The 27,509-nt window shown below is 47.1% G+C and overlaps 2 protein-coding genes across 4 annotated transcripts; one reads left to right on the top strand and one right to left on the bottom strand.

The window, feature by feature from the left end:
* Nucleotides 1–38: 38 nt before the first annotated feature.
* On the top strand, nt 39–5,625 carry OARD1 (O-acyl-ADP-ribose deacylase 1). 3 transcript variants are annotated; one of them, XM_004739951.3, is made up of 6 exons: nt 39–267; nt 922–1,001; nt 1,340–1,484; nt 2,407–2,465; nt 3,509–3,621; nt 4,947–5,625. In XM_004739951.3, the coding sequence occupies exons 2-6, from the start codon at nt 963–965 to the stop codon at nt 5,047–5,049; spliced, it is 459 nt and encodes a 152-aa protein (XP_004740008.1). In that variant the 5' UTR covers nt 39–267; nt 922–962; the 3' UTR covers nt 5,050–5,625. The 3 variants fall into 3 exon arrangements, with proteins under 3 accessions (XP_004740008.1, XP_004740006.1, XP_004740007.1); XM_004739949.3 differs by having other exon boundaries at nt 130–283; XM_004739950.3 differs by having other exon boundaries at nt 262–368.
* Nucleotides 5,626–7,586: 1,961 nt separating this feature from the next.
* APOBEC2 (apolipoprotein B mRNA editing enzyme catalytic subunit 2) lies at nt 7,587–19,114 on the bottom strand. Its single transcript, XM_004739969.2, has 3 exons — nt 18,792–19,114; nt 10,426–10,989; nt 7,587–8,019 (listed from the first exon to the last, which is right to left on the bottom strand). The coding sequence occupies exons 1-2, from the start codon at nt 18,947–18,949 to the stop codon at nt 10,446–10,448; spliced, it is 702 nt and encodes a 233-aa protein (XP_004740026.1). The 5' UTR covers nt 18,950–19,114; the 3' UTR covers nt 7,587–8,019; nt 10,426–10,445.
* Between the last annotated feature and the right edge of the window lie 8,395 nt (nt 19,115–27,509).

Genomic DNA, 27,509 nt, shown 5'->3' with positions numbered 1-27,509 from the left:
GCCCGGACGGCGGCGGGACATTCCACGGATTTTACCGCCGGAAGTCCGGCGGCCATTACCAAAGAGTGGGAGTTCGGCGGGCTAGCTAGAGGGGCTTGTTTCCGCCCCGCTCCTGGGTGGTGGGCGGCCATTTTAGGTGCGTGCCACTAAGGGCTGTGGCGGGATTGGCTCCGCGTCTAGGTTCGTCTGCTGCTTCCCACCTACCAGGGCCGGATCTGGAGCCCGTCACCGCGGGGCGGGACCTCGCAACGGCCGACTCTTTTCCAGGTGAAGGGTAACCCCGGTACGTTGAGGCTTTGAGCGAGCCTTTCTGCTCCTTTTCCCGGGACCCCAGGACAGGCTGTACGCCCTCGCTGACCCGCCCTAGGGTAGGAGACAGAATGGGAGGCCTCTCTAGACTCCTTCCCTTGTTCCCCCAAGAGCCGGTGGGGACGAGTCTTCCTTGAGAGTCTTGCTTTCCCTCTTCAAAGCTGGCGGCTCGGCAGTACACTCCCCTGGTCCGGACAATCTTCGTTTGCGGCTCCCGGGACTGTGGCCAAGTCCCTCCCTTTTTCCTGTGGGCCACACCCACTGGGGAAATACTTTTATGGTCAGGCCGAGAAGAGGAGACTGTCCTCAATGCGCCTCGCTCGGGCGCGGAGAGAGGAGGAGGCGCCTCGTGGAGACCGCCTTCTCTTCGCCGGCCGAGCGGGGCGCTCCAGGAAAGCGCGAAATTCGAGCGGAGGCCGGCCGCCTCTGGACCTAGCCATTCTTCCTCATCCTTGCCCCAGGGGAGTTTTGTATTACTTCCTAGAGGCTGAACGAGCTCACATTCAGCGATAAATGGTGGGGGAAGAAATTGCCAAGTGGGTGGCCAGAGCAGCTTGAATAGAATATATTCAGCCGCCTAAGCATGTTTACTTCCTTTTTTCCTTCTCATAGCCGAAGAGACACTTAAGTTCTGGAAATAGCAACTCAATATCATGGCCGGCAGCCCTAATGAAGATTCAGAAGGAAGCAGAGTGCGTAACAACTATTAACTTATTGGTGAACTGAAATTCAGAATAATTGAGGTCAAAAGCATAAACACTTTTTAATTAAAGCAATAATTGAATTGTCTTTCTTTCCCGCCCCGCTCCAGCCGATTTACTTCAGAAGGGCTGATACAGTCCTAGGCAGAAACCGTGCATCACTTTCCTTTTACAAACACTTTAATTTGTTGTAGTTCCTTAAGTTCTGCAGGTCGGGTTTTAAATCACGGAGGGACAGTGGTGGGAGGTTCAGTAAAGGGAAATGAAAGAAACAACTTAGTGTTTTTCTGTATCGAATAAAACCTTTTCTTTCCCTTTTGACATTTTAGATCACTTATGTGAAAGGAGACCTTTTTGCATGCCCCAAAACAGACTCTTTAGCCCACTGTATCAGTGAGGATTGTCGAATGGGTGCTGGGATAGCTGTCCTCTTCAAGAAGAAATTTGGAGGGGTGCAGGAACTGTTAAATCAACGTGAGTTTTAAAAAACCGCTGAATTAGTCTGCCTTGTCGAGAGCATCTTGATCTCCTGTTATATTTTAGTTATTAGACAGGTACACATGCAGAGAGTGGGGTTCCTAACCACTGAGTACTTGTAAGTACTCAGGTTTTTCTCTACAGAAGTAGCCTCTAGTTTGGGTCTTTATCACACCAACCTTGAATTCTTATAAAGGTTTCTAATCTCTCTCTGTCCTAAAAGTTTGTTGATACTACTCCACTTATTAACCGAAGTGTTTAGCTTGGGTTCTATAGGTATTAACTCAGCATTCAGGATCCTCTGTTTACCCATATTGTACTTACTCCTCAAAGAGGAGTTTAGAAACCTCTTCCTTACAGACCCTTCCCATCACTTTCTACCAGAGATTTTAAACCAAAGAGAAGTGTTAGATCCACCTGTAGAGCTTCTGAAACAATTGCTGAGATCACAGTCCAGGCTTATTGGGCCAGTCTCTGCTGGTGATTAATTTAAAACAATTTCTTACTGTTTTTTATTGTAGTTCTTTATAAATGTGACACTGTCTCTTCATTGAAAACTCATTAGTAATTAGGAACTTTTATACATCTGTGTTCTCCACAATGCTTAGCATAATAACTCTTTGTATGTGAAAAAAATCATTAAAGTTTTTAAAGTGAATATGGGTGTATTTGAAAATAAGGTCAGGACAAAAGATGGGGTAAGAGGAAAATGAGCAAAAAATAAAGAAAGCTGGAAGTTAAGGAAGGCTGATAAGGAGGAAAGTGTTACAGGGACTGTTTCTTCAGAAGTGAAAAGTATTTTTAGCTCTGAAGTGAACTCAGATCTGTAAGGATTTTTTTTTTTTAATTGAAGAATGCAAATCGGTGCTTTTATCTTTTTATTTTTTTACCCTTCTACTATTAAATAATTTTTTCTTAGAAAAGAAATCTGGAGAAGTGGCTGTTCTGAAGAGAGATGGGCGATATATATATTACTTGGTAAGATGGGGGTCATTTCTCACTATGTCAATTCTCACTAGGTCATAAGCTCTGGTGAACACATGGGCTGTACTGTATTTGTTGATCATGATTCTAGACAACCAAAGATGACAAAAAGCTTTTGATCTTATGCTCACTCAGATCAAGTTGGAGCACTGGGTTAGAAAGGAACCTAAGGCTGCATCCCAGCTCCGTGGTGGAGAGTACTGTGACAGCCACCAAAAGCCTCTGTTTTAAGACTTGGAAAAGTTAGGGATGTCCCACATACTTTAATTCTTTCCTAATTATAATGAGATAGAACCAGTAATGTCTCAAAACACATATTGCCCAAAGGAGTTATCTCCCTCTCCTCTGTTGAATGCAGTGCCTGGTATTACTTAGCTCTTTTCCTGCCTTTTGCCTCAATGTGGGATTCTTTCACTGTCAATGGTCTTCAGGCCCCAGAAGGAGTGCAGAGTGCAGGTTCTTGGTGATAGTGCTGGGTTACTTAGAGCAACCAACCCACTACATATGTGATTTGGACAGCACACGGAGTGGGGACATGTCTTGAGGCCTTTGGATGTTCTCCTTAAAGCCAGTGTGACTTCCAGTCTTGTTTGGAACACTACCAGTTTCTCTTTGTTCATTATAGAGAAACAAAAAGCATATATGTGGTTTCTAAATAGACCTAACAGGAAGTTTTTAGGTGGTATTGGTTCTTCCTTGTTGCAGATATATTGCTTATCTCGGGGAAGTGGCACAAAGACTTTGACCTACCTTGCTTAAAAACAATAGACAATAGGCACTGCCTGCTAATCTGGGCTTCTTCGGAAAAGGAAAGGTTATCACATGACAGTGTCTGGGTTTCTCGGGCTTTTTTTAGTAGATTTTCCTGAGGGCCTCCCATTACTGGGAAAGACAATATATGACATTTGTCATCCTGCTCCAAACTCTCCTGTAGAAATATATTTATTTTAATTATCAGGATGTTGGGAGAATGTGATGGCTCTTCTTTGGCTGTCATTTTGGACTAATGGAAGTTTGAATTCATTCTTTGTACTCAGATTACCAAGAAAAGGGCTTCACATAAGCCAACTTACGAAAATTTGCAGAAGAGTTTAGAGGCCATGAAGTCCCACTGTCTGAAGAATGGAGTCACCGACCTCTCCATGCCCAGGCAAGGAAATCCCAGGCCCTGAATAAAGACTTTTAGTTGTGTGGTGGAATTTGCCGTCTAACTTGAAAGCTTAACTCAAAATATAGGCTTATATTGAAAAACTGAATTGAAAAACTTCTAACAATCAGTGAACCAGTGATTAGCCTTTAAGCTGCATTATATTCGTTTCTTAGCCTGGGTTGAATGAATCAGGATAATTAAAACACCCCTGCTTCAGATTACTTCATAGGGAGGACCTGTTGGTCAGTCACCTTTGTTGAATTCTGGGTGTCTTCTGCCTGAGGAGACTGAGGCTCTGTTCTTGAAGCAGTAAAGGCCTAAGAACCAAGACTGAGCAATTGTGATTTTCTTCTGGGCCACTTCATGTGTCCCAAGCTTGTTAATCTGGTGCAAAGAAGGTTGTAAATTACCACTGCCTTTTACACTGCATGCTTGTGTTCAGTGTGGGTAGTAGCCAGAGGATATGTCCCTTATGTAATGTCTTAGATCCTTGCTATTGGGAGCTTAAGGGAATGGCTTTGGGGGTGCAATATACTCTTTATTTACTTTATTTTTAGGAACTAGGCTTTGGGTCATTTCTCTTCCTTTCAGTCTAATTTTGAGTCAGTGCTGACCATGTGTGCAGATTTGTTTCAAGCCCCAAGTTACTTATGAATGTAGCTACAAAATCCCTCATTTACCCTGGGCTTTAATGTATTCGTGTCTTCCGAATCAGAAACTCTTGTGTGTTTTTGTCATAATTTTTTTAGGGACTTAATTATCAGACTGTATGAAATTAGCCATTTTAAACTTTTTACCCCTAGGGATATTGAGGATCAGTAGAGTAACATCTTAGAAGAAAGGTGCCAGATAGGAGAGTTTTGTGGGCTTGACTCAGGTTTCTCACCTGAACTGCAATCAGCTTGGCATTTCCCAGCATTTCATTTTGATTTCTTTTTTGCAGAGATCCTGTCCTTTGTCTCTCTTTTTATCTTCCTTAGCATTTCATTATCATAAGTGTGTTTTTAAAATCCCAGCTAGTTTTTATTAATAGCTAAAGAATGATAGTCTCCCATGTCACCGCAGGTACTTTCTCAAGGTAGCCTCAAACAACTGAGAAGTGGCATCTTACTAGCAAAAGAGAAGCAACAGCTGTTGGATGTTGGGGCTATCTAGGAACAGCCTTAGGTGACTCACTACAGGAATTCACTTCCAAACTCCCACCATAGTTGTGAGGCCAGATCATTTGTCTTTATGCTTTGGATGGGTGCAGCCCAAAGGAAGGTGAAGAAATGATTTCCTAGGTACCTTCATCACAATCTGTGGAGCTGTTTTGTCTTTTTCAGAATTGGATGTGGTCTTGATCGTCTGCAATGGGAAAATGTATCTGCAATGATTGAAGAGGTGTTTGAAGCCACAGATATCAGAATTACTGTGTACACACTGTGAACAGATGTGTGCTATGGATGTGTTCATGGTCTCCTGTCATCCCTACTGGACCGTAGCGCTGGACGAACTGACGGAAAACGGTCTGAAGAAAGTTTCATGTGAAGTAGTCTGTGTTACAGGCCAGACTTGGGTTGCTGTATTCTCATGATGGGACTGGGATTCTGGAGGAGGGATTGCTTGGGAAATGTTGCTGTGATTTTTTTTTTCCACATTCAGGAAGGTAAGGAGTGGAATGCCCCATATTAGGCAAGGATATCAGAGATGTTGGGCCTCTGACCCGTTTTGATCCAGGATACTTACCTGACTTGTTCAGCTTGCCACTAGGTGGCAGCATTGATTCTACTTCTCTGCTGTTAATAAGAAAAATTTCAGGAAGGATGAACATTTCAATTAGTTTTGCATTTTTTGTCATTTGTGAGCTTGCTTGGTATTATCCTTATGTCATATTCATCCTAGGAGAGAATTATGGGTTTGGTTTTGTTTAAATTACAAAAATGAGTCTTAACATTGTTAACAAGAAATTTGTGGTGACAGAAAAGGAAAAATAAATATTTTTTTCTTAGGGGGTCCAGTGAAGTTCTGTGCACATGGCTGTTGTTCTGGATGTGGTAATGGAGGATTTGCCTGTAACTAATTGGGGAAGAATGAGACAAAGGATCCTGTGGGAAGAGTAGCAGGATGAGAAGAAATAAGAACAGATAAGAACTATGGGTCAGCGTTACTGGGAAGGGAGGTGTTTAGAATTTCCTCGTGGTGAATTCGTCCTCTCTTCTGTCTACCACATAACATATGTGATTAAATGGGTCTGAATTCAGTCATGGAGCAAGTAAAGTAATGTATATGAAATGTCTGCTAAATTGCTTAGGGTGAGTAATGACTCAACAAATTGGTGGTTCTCAACAAAATCCTTCATGACTCTTTTAAGAAAAAGGCCCACTTAAAAAATTCTAGTTTGGGGTGGGGTGGGGGAATTGGCTAGGTTTCTTGGTGTCATTAAGCTGCAGAGGATTGTGATCGTGCAGGAATCATAATGGGATGAACAGTATATATTAGTCCCTTTTTCTTTAGCTAAGAGAGCAGCACTTTATACATTCCGGTGTTTACAGTGAGAGAATAGGTTCCTGGATTCAGGAGCAAAGGTATTGGGAAAACTACTGGAATTCTCTTTTACCATTACTATGGTAGTAAGAGTTAAAACAGGGCTGCCTGGCTAGCTCCGTCGGTAGAGCATGCAACTCTTAAGGTTGGGATCATGAGTTCAGGCCCCACATTAGGCATGGAGCCTACTTAAATAAAAAGTTAAACTAACCAGACCTACTATTGATTTTCTCACTAGGGTGAATTCTGGGTATGTTGTAGGACTTGTTGCTTTCTCAAGCATAAAAAGAACTGGATTTCAGAAGGGGCTTGTTGAAACACTAGGAAAACACCAGTTAAATATAATCTTTGTACTTTAGACTTGTGTTCTTATCACACTGTAGCATGATAGGAGGCAGCAGTTTCAAAAAGTATTTCACTTTTTCTGTATCTCTGGAACAGACAAGTTCATATCGTTGGGGTAGGAGTAGTGCAGGGCCAAGTTCATTGTTGAACTTAGACTGAGGTTTTTGAAGCTTTGCTTCTGTCCACATACAGTAAAACTGAAGGGGAAAAAAGAGAATGAATACACAATACAGAAAATGAGAGTGGGATGGTAAGAGGAAACTTAGAATCAAAGTATTTTGTTTAACTATGCAAATAAATCTTCCCTCTTGGCTCAAAACATTGGTTTTGTAGGCTTCTACATTTAAAGGGATTAGGATTAATTTTTTTCATGGAATATGAGCCTTTAAGATTCTTCAAACAAAGACTACTCTTGGGAGGACTGACTGTTAAGTGGAATTCTGAGATTCAGTGGAGATGTGATAAAGTGCTCTGTCATTTGCCGATAGTCTGGGGGTCAAATTCTGATGACTTATCACACATGAGGCTTGGAAGAAGAGGCATGGCATGATAGAATGAGCACAGTATTCCTGGAAACCCAGTTACAGTTTGGCAAAGCCCAGAAATTTGTACGTGAAGTTTTGCTTCTATATAGGACTCAAGCCTTGGAAGAAAGAAGACTTGACACCATCCTGCTGTCACCATCAAGTACCACATACCAACTAATCTACAGGGTGTGTGTCTCAACATTGAAATCCTACTTATTTTCTTGATCAAGTGGTTAATTGCTTATTAAGTAGCAATAAGAACATGGGTATCTTATAAACAGATTTCCCCTGCCCTTCATTTCACCCTCTGCCATATTCCTTGTCTTCAGAGAAGGGAAGAGGCATTCATTTACAAGTAACCTCAAAAAATACTTGATAAAGGTCAAGATGGGTCGGAAGTCGGCCTGGGAGAGTTAGTATCCTGTGTTGCCTAGACAAGCACTGGGTTAAGCCTCCCTTCCACTTTCTATTGTCATCGCTTGGCTCATAGCCTGGGAGCATCCCTATTCCTAGGACAGTTCACTGTTCCTAGTAACTTCTAAATGCCCGAGTTCCTTAAAAAACCTGTTCACAGAGAAACCACACCACTTTTATTAATGTTGCTATTTTTCTTTCTTAAAAAAAAAAATCCAACTTCACATAAAATGCATTTCTGGACATATTTCAAAGATCTGCACAGACCTTGGGTCTGAGGTTCTTTGCCTCAAGCAGCCCATTTGGGGAAATAAGTAGGCCCTTCTGCCCCTTAGATGCCTGATGCCCATATATGGTTGCCGTTTCTTTCTTTGCAACTCACTTTCCTCTTTCCCAAGAGCAGCCTTAGGGAGAGCCATGGCTTAAGTGATTTACAGCATGAACAGTGTATTTGGAGTCCTTGGAGGACCTGTGCATTAGGATTGGTTGGTGTCCAATGTTGTCCAGCTCAAGTGGTATTAGGAAGTCAGGCATGTCCCAGATGGTCATACATGTCACTGCTGTCTCCTGGTGGCAGCAGGCAGACCTAAGTGAGAAAAGAAAGCATGTTACTGAGAGCCCACTGGCCCCAAACAATGAATTTTCTTTTGAGCTAGGGTTTCTGCCTGCCCTCCAAGCAAGTTTGAATTTCTCCCCCACAGTCTCCTGTGATTGCCACTTTACACGGCATTAGGTGTGTTGTGTTCATGTTTTGGTGTGGTTCATACAGGGAAAGCCCCAGAAGATCCCTACTTTAACTAGAGTTAAATATATGGTTAAGTCCTATTCTGTCATTTTTCTTTTAAAGATGGAATAAGAAAAGGCAAATTTTCTTTAGCAAATGCCCATTTCTTAGTATTTTAATTAAGCAGAATTGTTCTTTTGGGCTTTGAGATTACAACTCGATTTCATGCCAATTTTTTTTTTTTTAACTTGGTACATTTTAACCTTTCCCTTCAGGAACATGAATAACAGCATACAGGGAAGCATGTTAATGGATCCAGATAATATGGTTATGTACAATAACGGAAGGAGGCTAATAGTGTGGAACATGTCCAATAATTTATTTAAAAATAATTTGACTTGGAAGTGGACTTTTCCCTCAAACAGATTAATCTATTTTATTTCCATTTACATTAGCATAAGATACAACCCTCAATTATCTAAAATTAAAAGCTCCTTTTAATCCTTGAAATGCTTAATTTTTATAGCAGACTTAGCTATCTAATTACTCAACTTAATGGAAAAACAACAGTACACACACACACACACACACACACACACACAGGACTTGCTGGCTAGGCAGCTGGAAGAAGTAGCCTGTGGCTCTGAAAGGTGTTTAAGAAGAAAGTATACTATAGTTAAGATTAAACTACCAGTCATCATTCTGGAGAGTCTATGTAGGCTCTATAATTACAGTGATAACACCTACACTAATAAAACCTTCAAGGAATTTAAAAGTTTATTTTGTATTTTCAGAGGTCACCATTAAAAATCTGTTTTTACGACTCCTCACCACCACTCAGAGTGGTATCTAATTTTATGTGAGCAGAGTACAACATGGTATTACTTGACCTATTACTTTGGGTAGGTACTTTTTGTAAAAAATGGCTTAAAATTGTGTCTTCTCAGATTGGTGAGTGCTCAGGTGAAGAATTACCCGGCACCCTGTGTGCATGTCTAATAGCAGACACCTGCCAACATCATACTCCAGAACACTGATATTTCCCAAAACGTGTCTATGACACCACCTCTTCTCTTAAGAATATTGAGAGTGAGAGACACCAGAAATAAATTGAATAGCTTCATGGAGGCATGCTGCTTTATGTTTTATTAATACGTGAATTGTTCCAGAATTAAAATTGGAGAAGAGGGTGGTAAAAGACCCTTTTCTCTGTTTCTAGAGGATTTTGATCATAACTCGGGCCTTGTGGGGGGACTTGGTTTTAGCATTTCTACGGGAACAAACTAGATGAGACCAAACTCGAAAAAAGTTAGCGAAGGATCTTTTACCCTCTTTCCTGAGGGTAATCGGCCTGTTTGTATGAGAGTCTAATTTACCCTCAGCAAGAGGCCAAATTGGCCTTAATTGTGTCCTAATTATTTGCTTAAATAGCTAATCTTAACTTCCAGTCCTCTGATCACATCTTGATATCTGTAGGAGGCTATGTCTGAGCTGCTGTCTAATTTATAAACCTCTTTTTAACTCTTTCATCATTTCTGCATAAAAGAACATGTTGCTGTGATAGCCCCATTCCTGAATTCCACATTTTTTTATCAGCTGTGCTGAGGTCTTCTCAAAGTAAGAAAAATGTTCTTGCATTATACATTCACACAAATTATTGGTCTCCTTCAAAGCGGAACCATTTGTTTGAAAACATGAAAGCGTCTCTGGCAATAAATAAATAAGCTGAATACAAATCCATTTGGGGACTTTCAAAAGTACCAAAGATAGAAAAAAAAAATGTCCCTAAACAAATGAAAAACCTCTATTACAGGGCACGGAAGGGTAAACTTGCAAAAAGGGGTGAGGGTAGGGTGTCCAGAAGGTGTCCAGAGTAAGTCTGGACTCGTGCCCATGGGGGCATGCTTATGGAGTGAGGGCTCCTCTCTGCTGTTCAGTAACAGGTACTTGCACCACCCAGATCTGACCACAGCAAGCCATTCTGTTTCACCAAAGCTTTCAGATTCCTGTCAACACCTTGAGTATTCCAAGGTATGGGAAAACTTCATTGGATACAAAAGGGTAGAAGCGAAAAGGGCTTAGGGAGAGAACCTGAGGAAAGAGAAGAGGAAATGGGGTCTCCTAAAATGTTGTTACAGCCAACCGAAAGCAGAGAAATGCAGTTCGTCGGGGTAGGGCGACAAACCAAACCTACCCCTCATCCCACCTGCCCTCCAGCCTTCTACCTTAGTGACGGGCTAGGGACACAGCCGTGGCGCCATGACTCACGTGAGGCTGGGCCCAGAGGCCTACTTCAGGATGTCCGCCAACTTCTCCTCGTAGTACAGGAAGTTCTCCTGAATGTCCCCCCAGGGCTCAAAGGCCTTGGATTCGCCCTCTTCCTGCTCCACAAAATTCTGCCAGACGTACTCGAAGTCCTGGGGCTTCATGATGCGCAGCCGGCAGCCAGCCTCCTTTAGCTTCCTCAGGGCGGCCTGCACTTCGGGCTCCTCCCACATGAAGAGGCGCCCCACCAGGATGAGGAGGCGCAGGTTCTTGGTCTTGCCGAGGGTTCGCAGGATGCGGTCGGCGCAGGCCGCGCAGGGGCTGGATGACACGTACCAGGTGACGTTGTAGCGCAGGGCCGGGTCGAAGGAGGGCAGGATGGTGTTGAAGAAGGCCTCCTCGGCGTGGTTGGTGGCGTGCTCGTCTTCCAGGTACCCCCGGGTGGCCTGCACCTGGCCTCCCTTGGCCTGCGTTTCAACCACGTAGCACAGGAAGGTCTTGTTCCGCCCGGAGCTGTACTCCACATTCCGGAACTGGAACTTGAAGTAGTTGACGGGAAGCCTCTCCCTGTGGGACGAGGGGGCAGAGGGACGGGAGAAGAGAGAGGGATGAGCTCCGGTTCCTCGGACCAGCCGGGAGCAGGTGGCTCTCCAAACTCGGTGCCTCGGGGCACGAGGGCCCTTCCTGTCAAAACAGGCCTTGCCCGGGCTGACGACAGGGACAACAACAACAACAAAAAGGAGGGAATACAGAAGGGTTTATCTGGAGGAGAGGAGAGAAGTTGGAGGTGCACGTTCCAGTCACCCCAGTAGGGAGACAGTAGGGAAGGTTTCCAAACCCTCCATCATCCCTCCAACACACAGCACACTCCTACATTTCTGAATGAGTCACTACTTCACCCGGCGACACATCAGAACCACCCAGAGGACTCGGCACTTGTCAGAGCCTGGGCCCCACACCAAAACAATGAAATCAGAATGTCTAGAGGGGACCCAGGCACCAGTATTTAAAAACAAAACAAACAAAAAACCACTCTCCAGGTGATTCTAATAGGCAGCCAGGTTAGAAAAGCAGTGTTCTAATAGTAATCTTACAAGGTAGCAAGCATATAAAATTTCTCCTGCTAGAAGAAGATGAAGATTTTGCAGAACATTTCCTGCTTCCATTTCTCTTCCCTGCCACTCACTGCTACTGTATCTCAGGCATGGCTCGGCCCACCACTCAGTGCCCTTCCAGTAATTGTTTCTCAAGTCTGGCTTTTCCTGCAGGTGAAGGGGTTGTCACACGATGAATGTCCAAGATTTTTTTTTTTTTTTTTTTTTTATCTTTGAGAGTACCTTGGTATGCTATAGCTTGTATAGTCATTTCAAAATCATAAAAGACTTGGCCTCTGCCCTCCAGATGCATCTAATCTAGCAGCTCGACTCTAGCTAAGAGCATTCGAAAACTGCTGATTTTTTAAATTGCATAGGGAGCATGGAGGATGTGGGATGAAAGTTCCCTAACATTTAGCCTTGATTCAGAGGGCAACAGAGAACTGTTACAGGCTCCTGAATAAAGAAAGCCGTAATGAAAGTGATGTCCATGGAAGATGACCTGGTAGATAGAGCGAGGCTGGGAAAAAGCCTGAACTGAAGCAAGCCTGCTTGGTGTCTTAGGACGTCAGACTTGGTGATGACTATGTCCAGTGGCTTCGAGGGTGGGCTGGTTGATTAGGAAATGAAACCTGCAGAAAAAGGTCAGGTTTAGGAGAAAGTTCAGTAGTAAGAAGGAGGGGGAGATCCAGGTTTCAAAAGGGGTTAGAGAGGGCATCAGAATTGATTGTTTCTATCTTTATGTATGTCTGCATCTCTCTAAAATAGGGAAGCCTTTTGCAGGTTAGGAGGCCAAGGGGAACAAGGAGACTTTCACAGGAGAGACTGAAAATATCACAGGAGAGGAGGGGATTGAGTCCTGGCTTGGGCAGGCTGAATGTTTTCTTTTCTTTTTTTTTTTTTTTTAAGATTTTATTAATTTACTCATCAGAGAGAGCGAGGGAGCATAAGCAGAGGGAGCAGCAGGCAGCGGAGGAAGAAGGCTCTCTGCCAAGCAAGAAGCCTGATGTGGGACTCAATCCCAGGACCCTGGGATCATGAACTGAACCAAAGGCAAAGGCTTAACCCACTGAGCCACCCAGGCATTCCTGAGTGTTTTCCTTTTTAAAAAAATGTAATCTCTGGGGGCACACCTGGGTCGTTCTTTCAGTTAAGCTCCCAACTCTTCGCTTCTGCTCAGGTCATGATCAAGCCCCACGTTGGGCTCCCCTCCAGATACCCTGATTTCATTGGGTTTGTATGGGGCCCAGGCATTGACATTTGTAGAGTCCTCTGGGTGGTTCTGATGGGCTCCATGCTCAGTGGAGAGCCTGCTTAAGATTCTCTCTCTCCCTCTCTCTCTGCCCCTCCTCCCCTCATGAACTCGCTCTAAAATAAATAATCAAATAAAATTTTAAAAAAGGTAATCTCTGTGGTTGCCCCAGAAGATATCTTGTGGCAACCATTAACCCCACTGTTACTTCTCTACATGCCTTCCCTTTCTAACTCGTGGGACTACAGGGAGCTCCCGGGTGTCCCAGGGCCTTGGCTTCTTAGGGATAAGCAGCAGGTGCCAAAGAGCTATGTGAACATGAGCTATTTCCCTGAAGTACTCCCTGCCCCCACCATAAAATTGTCTCCACCCAAGTTTCCATATCTCTTCCTGTCAAGTTAAGTTTCCATTGTGGAGATGGATATGTTTGAGGACCTGGCCCCAGGATTCCTTCAGGCACTATATTTAGCTCTCTAAACCCCTCTGTCCCTGATTGGATGTGTTTATTATTTACTTAACATTTCCGAAGAATGGATGGCCTGATGATTCCCCTCTCCTGTTTCAATCCCTATTGGGAGTTCACTCATACTGAGCTCTCCCCAATTAAACTCACACTATAAGACCACTCCTGGATTTTACAAGTTGCTAAATGGTCCCTTCACTTCCTGGAATGGCTTTTTATTTTTTCTCCTGAGAAGCACAGAGCTTATCTTTCTTGCCCAAACACTTTGTGCTCTTCAAGGCCTTCTGCCAGACATCCCCTGCCCCCAAGCCTAGTCCAGAGCTGTGTGTATGATGGATTCTCAGGCGAAACCCTTGGAAGTATTCATGACTGTGTGGTTGATTGGGGTGTCCCCAAAGTTGCCTGTGTGACCCCCCCCCCGGGTTTCCTTCTGGAGCTCCCAAAAGCTTTGCTCCAACTTTGCCAAATATAGCCCAGCCAAGACCGTGAATTTGGCCCAGCATGCCATTGCAAATTGGCTGGCTGGTCTGAGGCTGCTGCTTTTCCCAGCTTCTCTTAAGCTCTGATGTTTTCCCCTCCTCCTCTTCCCTTTGCAAGAGGAGAGGACCCAGAGAAACCTGAAACCCAAGGGAGAGGAAGAAAGTTCACCTCTCTATAAATACCGGTTTCCCTCCCCTCTGGCAGGCAGCCCCATAGTCTACTCCATGCCTCAGCAGAGGCTTCTGGACTAGCTGCCTAAGGAAGGGAAATACTTTCAAGAAGAAAAGAGAAGTCAGGGAGGGTCTTGGCTCCCAGTCTTTCTTTTGGGCTTGCTCAAAAACTGGGCTTTCTTGGCTTCTCAGTGGGCTTCTTGCTTTTCCAGAAGGAACATAAAGGTCAAATAAAGTTTTTTGGGCCTCCCACAGGCTGAAACAGCCAGGCCCTGGAGAGGACCCAGGAGAACAGAGGTGGAAAAGGTCTGAAATCTCTCCAGGGAGCTAGACAACATGGCCACCTCGGGTGATTTTATAGAATCACAAAATAAGTCAACACTGTTATGCCTGCTAGCGGAAGAAAGGAAAACAGTGACACTAATTTCTTAGATAATCGCAAACGTCTTTTCTTCTTTTTTCTAATAGCATGATGCCTGAGTACTGTAGTGACTTATAGCCTTTATTCTTGCCCCCAGCGGGTGTTTTCCTGCTGAAATGGGGTGTGCGTGTGCCTGCGTGTTGGAGTGGTGGTCGGGAAAAAATATGCTAGTAACAGATTTCTTCACCTGGATTCAGTTACAATATCAGGCACAAAAACCAAGAGGGTTATTCCTCCCTCCCCTGCTTCTTCAAGCACTCCTTCCTCATACTTTCTGCAGACATGTCACTCATACTTCATCTGCTGAGACCCAGCCTCCTGGGTCTTGCAATTCTCTAAGCAGGAAACCAAAAATCCTAATCTCTGGGAAAGACCATTTAGATCACGGTTGACTTGGTGGAGGGACAAGGGTTGTGAATATTTCTTTCACATTTTAAAATATTTGCACTCCCTAAGCATAAATCTATACATAAAAGAGAGCAACCTGGACGATAGTAGAAGCTCTGAGATGGAACATTTGCTCCAAAATGATCCATGGAGTGGAAAAATCTACTTACAGATCATTGAGTGTTGACTTGGTTCAGATTTTCTCACCAGATCTCTCATGATCTACTTAAAAGAGGCAGACGTGCTGGTTTCCGTCTCCTTCTCCCTTTTCCAGACCACTTGCAAAGTGGATGCTAGGGAATGGGCCCAGGAAGAAGGAGGAAAGAAGCAGACTTCTAACAGCCCAGATGGGTTTTGCCAGGCTGCTGGCTCTAGGGTTGTAATTCTGGATGGGATTCTGCCCTAGGTAAGCCCTGAGCCCCTGCCTTTCCCCTGGGAGGCATTGTCTTCACACTGGAGCTCTGAGTTTCCCCCACCCTCAGTGGAGGCCAGGGTGGCCAGAGTCGGTGGCTGTCTTCTGGTTTTCCCTGGAACAAGCCTCCCCAGCATGCTTTGGAGCCCAGGGTGAGGTGTGAGAGGCTTGCAGGATTAATGGCCAAGTCAAAGGCCTCCACTCCTTGCTGTCCCTTCTCCTCCGAACCCTGCCTTTCCTCTCCATGTGACCAGAGTAAACCACTGGCAGCTAAAGAAGCAGCTGAAAGGACAGTCACAGTCTGTGCCATTTATCTCTCTTCCATACCAATCCCTCTGCTTGCAGGTTGAGCGTGATGCAAATCATACACAACACAACTAGAAACAAACAAAGACAAACACACAGCCAGAGGTCCTGCTGGGCAGAGCCATAGTCGCTCATCACTGGGGTGGAAAGATGAGAAGACAACTAATTCTGGTGCCCCAGAGCTTCCCTAAAGCATGCGGGAGCTGAGAGGCAGGCACGGATCTGAGGAATTCTCTTCTATGCTGAGCGCGCCTGGCTCTTCAGAGATCTTGACCTGCTCTCCTCCCAGAAACCCTCCCCACAGCTAGTTCTTTACCCTAATGGCTGGCAGAAAGACTACCAGACGATAGGAGTTCATTCATTAGTTCATTTATTTATTTAACAAGTATCTACTAGGAGCCAGGCACTATTCGTGGTGCTGGAGATAAAGCAGTTTAAAGTCCCTGTCCTCATGGGGAAAACGGGCAGCCATAAATGATTCCTATTCAGTAAATATGTGTCAAATACAAGAAACCTCCCATTTACGGCTTTTTTTAGATGCAGTGTGGTGACTTGGAGTCAGACAGTCTTGGGGTTTATGCCCTACTCCATCCATTAGTTTTGGCCAAATTACTCATACCTCTGAGCCTTGGTTTCCTCATCTGGAGGATAGGTCGAGTAACCCCACCCCTCAGAGTCTGGACAATGGTCAACACTCCAGAAATTAAGGCTGGTACTGTCGGGTGGTGGCTTCTCTGGGCCTCAAATCTTACCCCTCAGAGCTGAATCTTAAGCACAATCCTCTCTACTTTTCTTCTTGTAGTTAGAGGGCTCTTTCTTTCCTGGGTGTGCTGGTTTAACAACCAGCTCTGTGACAGGAAGGGAGGAAGGGAGAAAGAGAGAGGAGGAAGGGAGGGAGAGAGGGAGGAAAGAAAATACTCATTTCTAAGGTTTGCTGATCTTTGTAAACACTCCTGCTCTGGAGATTTCAAGAAACCAACATGAAGTCACTGAACACAGAGTTGGAAAGGGATGCGCACAATTGATTCTCGGTCATCGTGAGTTGGCTTTGGTACACTACTGTAGTTTTAGACCTTTTTCTAGCACTTTCTACCATGTAATTTTGTTAATGTTCTTAGGTCTTCTTTCTATCCCAAGTGCCCTATTCAAGCCAGAGTCATGACAAGTGGGGCATATCTTCTTATTCCTACCTAGTACACCTGCCTCACTCCTGACTATTTCTCAAAACCTGTCTGCTCTTCTGCTAGCTTGCAGCCCAAATCTAAGAAGCCGTACAGACAGACTCATCCCCTCTGGGAGTCTCGGCTAGGAGAGGAGCTACTTTGCTGACCCCCTTGATGCCAGGGCATCTGGAGAGGAAAGAAGGGGAAAGCTGTTCCCTCATCCTGTCTCTGCACAGACACAGCCACACCTCTGGGCTATTTTAAGCCATCTGTTTACCCAGAGGGGCCCAGGAGACAGATCTCCACAGCTGTTACTTGTGGCCAGGAAACACTCAGAGCTCCACCTCCCTCCTGAACTACTCTCAGAGCACCCAGAAAACTGCCCTGCTGCATCTCTTTTTCTGAGCCTTGGGTCAGAGAAGCCTCTGAGCCCTGTTGCCTCACAGATGGAGACAGGTGGAACCCTGTTTGGGAAATCTGGGACCCGGAATGAACAAGAGCCCTGTGGAAAGAACACTTGGCTGGAGTCAGAAGAAGAACTGCTACTTACTGGTTCTGTGGTCTTGAACAAATCATGCAATCTCCCTGACTCAGTTTCCCCATCTGTAGAGAGGCAGTAATCCCCAGCATTGTGCTGAAGGTTGAATGGGCTCACACGTGTGCAAGCATGCAGTGATCATAAAGCTCTGGGTGGATATAACTTGCATCAGAGGATTTGACCATTATGACCAACTCCCCTGGGAACCCAAAGCATGTTCAATTGAACATAGTCTAGTTTTGTTCCAGACCTATCCTGCCGCTGTGCTGGGGAGACCGCAACTGTTGGCAGAGTGGGTGTGCCCATGCCTGTGTGTAACCAAGGGCAGCATGGACCAGCAGACTTAGGGGTGAGGAAAAGGATCTCCTTCCATAGAGGACCACTGGGATTGTGGACTCTCCTGACCTGGTAGCCCTAGGCTTTCCCTAGGTCTATATTAATCATGCTCTGCTGTTTCTTTAATCCTAGGACAAAGAGGAGACATTCGTTTGTTGAGCACGGGTGAACGCAAGTTCCAGGCTCTTGCCTGAATTCTTCCCTCAGGTACTACGGTGCGTTTTTCCCTCAGGTTCTCTTAGAAATCAGAAAGTGTCTGAGCTGGAAGAGACCTTAAGGATTAACTTAGTGTAACTTCCTTATGTTACAAATGACCAAACTGAGGCCAGGGCTGGAAAATCAATTGTCAAGCTTAAAACAGCAAGTCTGGAGGACCACCCGGGGCTCCTCTGCCCCCTGGGGGCACCATGCCTCCATTCTTCCTGAAATTTCTCCTAGTGTGGACCTTACTCTGCCTGTGGGCATTGTTGGCGATTTCCATCAAGGAAGCCTTGGGGTTGAGGGAGGCAATGTAGTCCTTTCTTATTCTTGGCCTACAAACTTTGCCAGGTTTTTTGCAAAAGGAACAGAGAGGAAAAAGGAGGAAGGACAACTTGGTTTTATTCCTGGAGAAGGCATAATCTGGACAAGACAGAGGGATCCTGTACGTAGGCCCTGGAGACCCTTTGTTTAGGGTCCTTTTTCTTCCTTGGTGCTTGGCCAAGGGCAGTATACCTCTTCTGGCCAGAAGCTCCTGGGCCTGGATGATGACCTGCGCTGTAACTACTCTTGCCCTTGGGGCAGATGTGGAGAACCCCTGGGCAGACTTGATTCAATATGAAAAAAAAGCTTCTCACTCAGCCTTAGGAGAGGATCTGTTTTCCCTGTCTTAGGATCTTCCATTCCAGAGAGAAGCTCTAGAGAAAAGTGAGAGCCATACAGAGAGAGGAGACCCCCACTCAGCAGTGAGGAGAATTGAGGGAGAAGGTACTTTGACCAGGACCATATTTAAATTTGTCTGGGTCATCCCATGTCCTTATCTAATTCCCTGGAACTAGACAGCCTGTACCCAGAGAGGCAGGTTGATAGCCCGCTACCAGGAGGCCTGAGCAGTGGTTTTATTCTCTGGGGCCTTGTCTCCGGGGAGCTGCTCCTACCTCCCCCTGGGCGTAGGTGTTGCCTGAGAGGCCAAGAGAGATTTGCTGCGGTCCCCCCCACCCCCCCCCCATAGCCCCCACCATGCACGGTAGACTCCTGGCAGCAGGACTGTGACGCTGACCTCTTCTGTTCCCATCCTGAATTTCCCCAGCCTGCCCCCAGCCCACACTCTTCTGGGGAGGAGGCAACCAGACCACACCCAGCTCTCACCCTGTGACAATCTCAAAGGGAGGCAGTTCAATCAGCTCCTTCAGCTTCTCAGGGTCATCCAGATTTTCCACATCCTCACCATTCTGGGAAGTGGGTGCGGCAGGCTCGGCGGCCGCAGCAGCCCCAGCGGCCCCAGCAGCCTCTTCTTTCTGAGCCATGGAGGGGTGGTGGCTCCGCAGGCACTGAGAAAGGGGAGAGGCAGCGAGTTCCCAAGGCCAGGGCCTGGCGGCAGAGTCCCAAGCAGCTGTCAGCAGCTAAACCTGCCTGGGGACAACGGGAAGAGGAGCGGGCAAGCCAGGCTTAGTGTTGTCACCTCCTGGCCACACAGGCTTTATAACAGGAGCCCTCAGCCCCTCCCCCAGGCCCTCGCCCTCTATCTTTTTTTAATTGAGTGACAGCGGGTGCCGGGATGGGGGGAATGGAAAATCTGGCCACTAGTATCCCCTATTTATCAGTAAGCAAAGACAGGAAGCTGGCAGGTGGGGATGGCAAGGCCTGCTCTCCCCTCCCCCACTGGCTCACACATATATTCATACTCTCTCCCTCCACCTTATATCCTTCCCTCTGTTTCCCCATGCAACCCTTCTAGCGCCCCGGGGGTCTGTCTGGGGCGATGGAGAATGGGATAGAGGTTGGGCATCCCGAGATTTAGGAGAGATGCTCTCAGAAGTGCAAGCAGGGTGAGGTTTGTGTTGACCAAGGGTGCCTGCAGAGAAACCCTGCCCCATTCGCCTGCAGAGACATTGGTTCAGGAAAGGAGGGCCCTGAGATGGGATAGGATAAGAACTTGCAATGTGGAAAGAAACCGTGGAAAGAAAGGGAACAGATGCTAATTTGCCAGTTATGGCCCCATAATGCTATGTTGGTTCTCAATCTCCAGTAGTAACAATACTGCTATTTACAAGCTTAGAGGTTATTTGTTTATTTATTTATTTAAGATTATGTATTTATTTATTTGACAGAGGGAGACACAGTGAGAGAGGGGAATACAAGCAGGGGGAGCAGGGAGCCCCATGTGAGGCTCCATCCCAGGACCCTGGGATCATGACCCAAGCCAAAGGCAGATGCTTAACAACTGAACCACCCAGGCACCTAAGCTCAGAGGCTTTGAAAGAGGACATGGCTTATGTGTAAAATCAGACTTACTGCTCTCAACAGCCCCAGAAGGCAGTGTGTATCATCCCTTGTTTCATGTACGGGAACTGGGACTCACAGAAATGATGGTTAAGGGCCTTGCCTGAGCTCATACAGCCCATGAGTGGGAAAGCCAGGATTCAAATCCAGGCTTTTTTACCAGGATTTGAAGCCTGGACATTTGACCTCCAAACTGTGTTTCCTCTAAGTCGGTCCTTTATTCATTTAACAAATATTTGTTCAGCATTTACTATATGCCAGGTGCTGTTTCGGGTACTGGAATATGGCCCAGAACGAAACAAATGAAAATTCTTGCCCTCACAGAGAGTGCCCTCTGTGCCCTTGCCCTCACTTGAGAGTGTTGGACAATATACAAGATAAGTGATCTATCTATCTGTCTATCCCTCTATCTCTCTTGTCTGTTTGCTGGTGTTAAGTGCTAAGGAGAGAAGGCAGGTTAGAGGGACAGAAGTGTCAAGGGGTTGTGTGGTATTTTTATAGAGTGGCCAGGGAAGGACTTTGAAAAGCAGACAACTGAGAAAAGATCTGAAGGTTATGAGGGAAATATGCTTTGTAAAGAGAAAGTGGTCCAAGGGGAGAAAGAACAGGTGCAAAGGCCCTGAGGTGGGATCATTCCTTGTGTTTTTGAGGAGCAAGGAGATACCTGTGCGGCTGGAGAGTCCTAGGATATAAGGCCAGAGATAAGTAAGGGCTAGATAGATATGGCCTTATGGACTTGTCAAGGACCTTGACTTTTTCTCTGAATGAGATGGGAAGCCATTGTCTTTGAACAGATGAAACACATGGTTTGATTTATATTTTTACAGGATCACCCAGGCTGATTGGTTGAGAAGAGGGCAAAGGTGGGAAAGACGAGAAGCAGAGGGACCAGTTACAAGCCTGTGAGCTAAACCAGCATTGGAAGATCTATGGATCACATTCCATATGGATCACTTTCTCAGTTCCCATCTTGGATGCTTAGCAGAGGCCACAGGTGTTTATGTTTGGGGCAGCATGAAAATTCTAGACCATTCTCAGGGCAGTGGAAGGCTGGGGTCAGGGTCACCTAGAGGTTGAAAGTGAGGAACCTGGAAACTTCAGGAACTGCTGGAACCCAGCACCAAGTGGGTTGGGTGGCGTTGATGGAAAGGGAGGGTAACCTTCCATGGTCTGCCCAGAGAATAGAAGTCAGGTCAGTTTGGAGTATCTGAGGCTTTGGGGCTCTCTCCCCAGGGAATTCTGAGCCACACAGGGCCCCATGAGTAAGAGGCCAAACATTTAGGTCATCCTGGATGGTCATGGTTTCTACCTGTTGTCCAGGAATTATTACTACTGGTGCCCCTTGCATTCTCCAGAGCACTCTGATATCCACCATAAACTAGCTGGTTCTCCTACTTCATAGGTTTGCTACTGAAAGCATTTACTCTGAGATTATTTTTTTCAGGTGTTTTTTCCTGGGTGTTAAGCACGGAGTGGTAGGAGTAGTGCCTGTGTCCACAAAGAAAAGGCGGTGATCGCTGATACATGGCGGACCCACATTATTCATTGTCATCCCACAAACACATAACAGTTCCATGCCAAGAGGTCACTTCCTTCTTTTATTTGATCAACACTTAATCAAGGGCTCCTGTGTGCCAGGCGCGGTGGGAAATGGCAAGAACACAGAGAAGCATGAGGTGCAGTCTGGCCGGGGCGTCCTGTCTTCAACTTCACCGGGGCCTTGGGCACGCACTGTGCATTCAGTTGTCACGCCAGCAGGGATCACTGGCCTTGGTTTGCAGTTACAGTTACCTTCCTGTGGCTCAGGAAGGTGAAGTCAGGTGTAAAGATCACACAAGGATGTAAGTCCAGGTTCTCGGAAAATAGTTCTTATCTCCAGGGCGCCACCCAGCCAGCTCTGATGAAAGCCTGTGTAAAGCTGTGAAGGTGGGTGTCCCTCTCCTCCTTCTGGGTCACAGCTGCAGTGAGGGGCTTGGAACAACCAAGGCAGAGTAAAAGGTCTGCGGGGAGGCAAGTGACCAGGAGGGATCCTTTCAGGGCCTTATTCACCCTGTGGGAAGGATTTCCTCCTTGAGGACAGGTTTTTTTCTTTTCTTTTTTTAAATTTATTTATTTAAGATTTTATTTATTTATTCGAGAGAGAGAGAGTGAAAGAGCACAACCAAGGGGAATGGCAGAGGGAGAGGGAGAAGCAGGCTTCCTGCTGAGCAGGGAGCATGATGTGGGGCCCGATTCCAGGACCCTGGAATCATGACCCCAGCCAAAAGCAGATGCTTAACTGATTGAGCCACCCAGGTGCCCCAAGATTTATTTATTAGAGAGAGGGAGAGAGCGAGCAAGCTGGGGAGAGGGGCAGAGGGAAAATAAGGGAGGGGGGTAGACTCCCTGCTGAGCATGGGGCCTGTTGTAGGGCTGGATCCTGCAGCCCTGAGATCATGAGCTGGGACAGAATCAAGGGTAGGACACTCTAGAGTAGGACACTCAACTGACTGAGCCACCCAGGCACCCTGAAGACGGGAAACACGGCACAGATATTTTGGCTGTCCTGTATAACTCAGGATTGGTTGGGGGGGGGGAGATAAATCCGTGCTCATGAGCCCATCTCGGCCTTGATTCACTGTGTGATCTTGGCCAAATCACTAAGCGTATCTGGGCCTTTGTGCTTCCTTCCGAGTTATTGTCCAAGACGGTCAAAGGGATGGAAATGAGAAGAGGAGACAAGACAGTCTCCTGTGAGGGTGAAGATGAACAATGTCATGAAAATTTCCTGACTCTGAGTGTTGGTGGGAGGTGGGACAGAGGTGGACCCAGCTGGTCCTTTCTGAAGAGGTGACCCCTCGCTCCCACCACACCCACATACCCTTTTTCCTTTGATACTTGGGAGAGCACTCTGGGTCCTCCCTTGGACTGATAACTGACAGCTTCCTTTTCCACGGCTCCTCTCCAGCCCTCACCTCTGCCCTCCATCCCTGGAGGCCCTCTGAGCTAGCTCTGGCTATTTATGGCACCTCCTGGGGGCCTGGTTCCTGGCTGGTCCCTGGTTCTCCTTTCCAAGTCCTACCAGTTTCCCCTGCTGGCCCCAGAGCGCAACAGCTAATCTGGGGATCAGGTGCCGGGAGCTTGGCTCAGCCTTCTGCAGCTGCCACTCTACTCTTTAGGGCAGGCATTCCCCAACCCCCCTGTTAACACTTGGGTAAGTTTCTATCCCTTTGCCCCTCCTGCAGAGGAGGAGACACAGAAATAAGGCATCTAGTTCAAGGTCACAGCAGGAGTCTGTGGGTTGCTGGAATTTGAACCCAAGTCTGTCAGCCTTCAAGTTCTAGGCTTTTCCAACTGTGTTATGCTGCCTGGAATTCAGTAACAGGGAGCACTGACATTAACACAGCCCTTCGTGGGGGCCTGACACTGGTCTCAGCAGGTCATGTCAATTAGTCCATTTACTCCTCACGAGGATGTTGGGGTAGGTATTAATTAATAGTAATTACTCTCATTTTATTAGTGAGGAATTTGAGACCAGAGAGCTTAAGTGACTTGGCCAAGGTCATGCAGTTAGTGAGAGCAGAGCTGCGGCCTGCCAGAGTCATGCTATTGCCCCTTCACCATCCGGCTCCTACTGCTATCAGGACCCCCGAGGCTGGGCTCCGAGGAAGGAGGGACAAGAAGGGCTCTAGGGGAGGAAGGCGTTCTTCAGGGACCTTGGCTCTAGAAGCAATCAGTTTGTGAGGAGTGCATGTGCAGAGGCATGTATGTACGTGTGGTGTATATGTGTGGAGGGCACAGGGATAGAGACAAAGCAGCTGGGGAGTAGGGATGGAAACTGAAAAAGGAATGCTCCCAATCTGTCCCCGCAGGCCCCAGCCTCATTCTTTCTGGGATGCCAGGGGCTGGAAGGAGCTGTATTAGGCCCAAGAGAAGCTGCAACCTGCCTCTCCCCGTCCCATTTCCCAGGGCCGTTTCAGAAAACATTCGGATGTTCTGGAGATGGCCGAGGAGTAGGCAACAGGGTCAGGCACAGCTGTTCCTTGGGTCCCAGCCTGATCCCGCGTTGCCCTCACTGGGAAGGAAGTAGAGGCCAGGAGGAGCCTAGTGGAAAATAGAAGCCTCACCAGGGGAAGGTTTAAATTCTCACTTTGTGAAAGAAGACACCTCGGGAGCACGCTGATGGAGTGGGTGCTTTATGTGCTGGGACAGCTGGGACCCCAACAGCGCGTTGCTCCAGAGACCCAGCCAGGGCGTGCCTGTCCCTCGGTCACTACTGAGACGAGGTACACAAACAACGGGCTGCAGGCACCAGACAACCCCCTGGCGGACAGAAGCCTGTGCCCTCCAGCAACTGCTCTGTTGACATAAACACAGGGTGTCCAGAGCTTTGGCCAGGCAGGGGGTGGGGGAGGGGACCCAGGGTCTCCCAGAGGTCTAAGGCTGAGATCAGGGAAGGCACTAAGCTCACAGCTTGGGCCAAGGTTTTCAATATCCTCCTGTGCGGAACAACGCTCGGGTTGCCAGGCAGAATGTGCTGTCCCTGGGGGAAAATAGTGACACGGTAACTTAGTCACTGCTGTCCTCCATTCCAGCAACCACTCCCGGCACTGCCCGGCTCCCTCCGGCGGCGGGCGTTTTGAGTCTTTGAAGAAAGTGAGCTGATAAGAATCAAGCACAAGAAGGTGACTAATAGTGTTCTTTGAAAGGGGTGTTTGCAGGGCCAAAGAACCTACTAGGAGAAAGAGATAAACTGAATCAGCTTTTGAAAGAATTCCAGCTCTTAGAACAGTTAGTGTGTGGAACAGGTGCAGGTGGAGAGGACAGGGGTTTCCTGGGTGCTCCTGTGGGCAGATAATTTCTGTGTGGGCTGGGGGATCTTGGAGGTATAGACGGTAGAGGGACGGAAGAGGCTGAAAAGATAGTACTGAGGCAACTGTTATGACAGAGAGCCTGTGCTGGTTTGCACACTAGCAGAATGTGCCTCAGTGGGTGAGGGTCCTTGAGAGCTTTCGGGGAGAGAAGGGGCTTTGAGGAACTCTACTGAGCATGAAAGAGGGAGGTCTGGGGGGTGCCTGGGTGGCTCAGTGGGTTAAACCTCTGCCTTAGGCTCCGGTCATGATCCCAGAGTCCTGGGATCGAGTCCCACATTGGGTTCTCTGCTCAGCAGGGAGCCTGCTTCCCCCCATTTTCTCTCTGCCTGCCTCTCTACCTACTTGTGATCTCTGTCAAATAAATAAATAAAAATCTTAAAAAAAAAAAAAAAAAAGAGAGGATCTGAGGGTGTCCCGACCAGAGCCAGTCTTTGTGTGTGTCAGTAACTTGCCTGCCACTAAAGGGGATCAGCAATCAGTCCTTAAAACAAGAGGACTTGTCCTTGTTTTCCAGAACTACAAGAAGGTGGAGGACTCTGCAACTCAGCTTGGGGTGCCGGAGAATTCCAGGGAATTGGATGGATATGGCTGCCACAAAGGAAGACTTTGGAGCCCCGGCGTAGGCCGGGCAATACTCTGGGGGGCTTCAACTTCCTTCCACCAGGGCATCATCTCTACCTGCCCATGGGGAGAAGGGGCTGGGGATGCCTGCACTCTGCTCCCTCCCAGCCCAGTGGACCAAAACTTTGTCCACTCTCAGTCTCTCCACCTCACCTCGCCCCTGTGTGGCTCTACTCTGCAGACTTGGCAAAGGGAGGAAGGATGCAGGGTTCCAGGGAGGGAAGGAGGGACTAAGATCCAGCAGAAAGAGACATACCACCTACTGGGGGTGCTATGTTATCTGCTGCAGCTCCCAACCTCTGCACACATTGGTGTAGGGGGCACTGCACAGCCTTTGAGGAGCTCATCTCCCCCTCCCTGCCACTCTCCACCCAGTGAATCATATTCATATGCCATGTGCTCGCTCAGAGGCAAATGGAAAACTACCACAGAAAGACAGAGAAGCACACACACATGACTGCGGTGGTGGGATCCCAGGACGCATGTCGCAAAGATAGGAGGCAGCTCTGACTCCACTCGGGCACAGCTCTAGGTAACTCCAGATACCTAGGAGGGTCCCAGGGCAGTGTGTGTTCCAGGTGTGGTTAAGAACTGGTGGGGGGGTAAGGACAGGGGCTTCAGGCAGATTTGGAGACTGGGGGATTAAAGGCTCCCACCCAGGAACCAAAGAGCAGTGCAAAAGGGAGTTTTTCTTTTCTTCTTCTTCTTCTTCTTTTTTTTAAAAATATTTTATTTATTCATCCATTTGAGAAAGAGAGGGAGAGAGAGGGAAAATGTTCCCAGGCTAGAGTGTGTGATGGGGGGAGGGGCAGAGGGATAGAGACAAGCAGACTCTTCACTGATCACAGAGGCCAACTTGGGGCTCAGTCTCATGACCTTGAGATCATGAACTGAGCTGAAATTAAGAGTCAGGCATTTAACCGACCGAACCACCAGGCACCCCTACAGAAGGGAATTTTAAGGATGACTCTGGGGAAAGAGGGTGAGAGTTTGTGGTTGGAATCCTGCCCTTTCTGGCTGTTTCTGGTCAAAGCCAGGAAGCCCCTTGGTTTGGCTTATCCCTATCAGGTAGTCTTGTTATTTTGGGGCTTGGGAAACTGCCCAAATCAAGTTTTGTTCTAGGGCCAAGTGTCCAGAACTAGAGGTATCTGGATGCCTGGGTCTGTGGATCAGCTTGCACTGGGGAGGGCAAAGTCATGCAGTGGGCTTGGGCAGACTCTCTTCTTCTTAGAGCATCATTTAAACTTCTAGAATTAGCTGGAGACACCAATAAAATTCGGAGCGGCTATTTATACTGCCTCTATGAGATGATGACGACAACAACAATGACAAATAACTCTGGGGTGTTGACTTGTCTAAGGTCACCCGGTAATAGTGGAGCAGGGAGGAGAACCTGTGCAGTGCGGTGGCTCCAAGCCCACCCTCGAACGGTATTTATGGATTATGCTTCTACGTTTAAACAGCTACACATATAAATGAAGTTATAAATTCAACCGAAAGCAGTTTTAGAAAATCTGATTGAGGTGAAGACAAAATCCACCTGAATTTGCAACATAAAAAGCGAGTCATTTTCTGCATGTGACACTGATCAGGCTGGCCACCAGACCTGGGGAGGAGGTCACTCACTCTCCTGGCTCTTAGGAAGGGAGGGAGATATAGCTTGGGGTCTTGGAGCAAGGTGGGTCTCCAACAAGGGGCCTCTGGGTTCTCCTCCTAGAACAGCTAACAGGTATTAAGCACTATCTCTGTGCCAGACCTCATTTTATTCATTATCTCATCTCTTCCCAACAATTCTAGGGGATGGGGGCGGCCCATGGCACAGATGAGAAAAATGAAGCACAGGCAGTGGAGTCAGTTGCACTGGGTTCCCTGGTAGTAAATGACAGTCTGTACCAAGCCCAGGCTGGCTCTTCTCCAGAGCCAGAAGTGCAAACCACTGACTGTACTGTATGGCCTTTCTTCCTCAAGATGATCTGATTCCATCTCATAGAGGCAGATGATCTGGGTCTGGAGCAGGGCTGGAGTCCAGGCCTTTGACAACTGCCCCAGGAGGTTACTGGGCTGCACTTTGAGAACCAGACTGGTAGCTGTCTCAACCAGGCTGAACATT

The sequence above is a fragment of the Mustela putorius genome, unplaced genomic scaffold, assembly GCF_011764305.1.
Source record: "Mustela putorius furo isolate JIRA1106 unplaced genomic scaffold, ASM1176430v1.1 tig00003983_pilon_pilon_pilon, whole genome shotgun sequence".
Taxonomy (NCBI): Eukaryota; Metazoa; Chordata; class Mammalia; order Carnivora; family Mustelidae; genus Mustela; species Mustela putorius.
The sequence above is the reverse complement of the archived record's forward strand: the minus strand, read 5'-3'. Positions and strand labels throughout refer to the sequence as shown.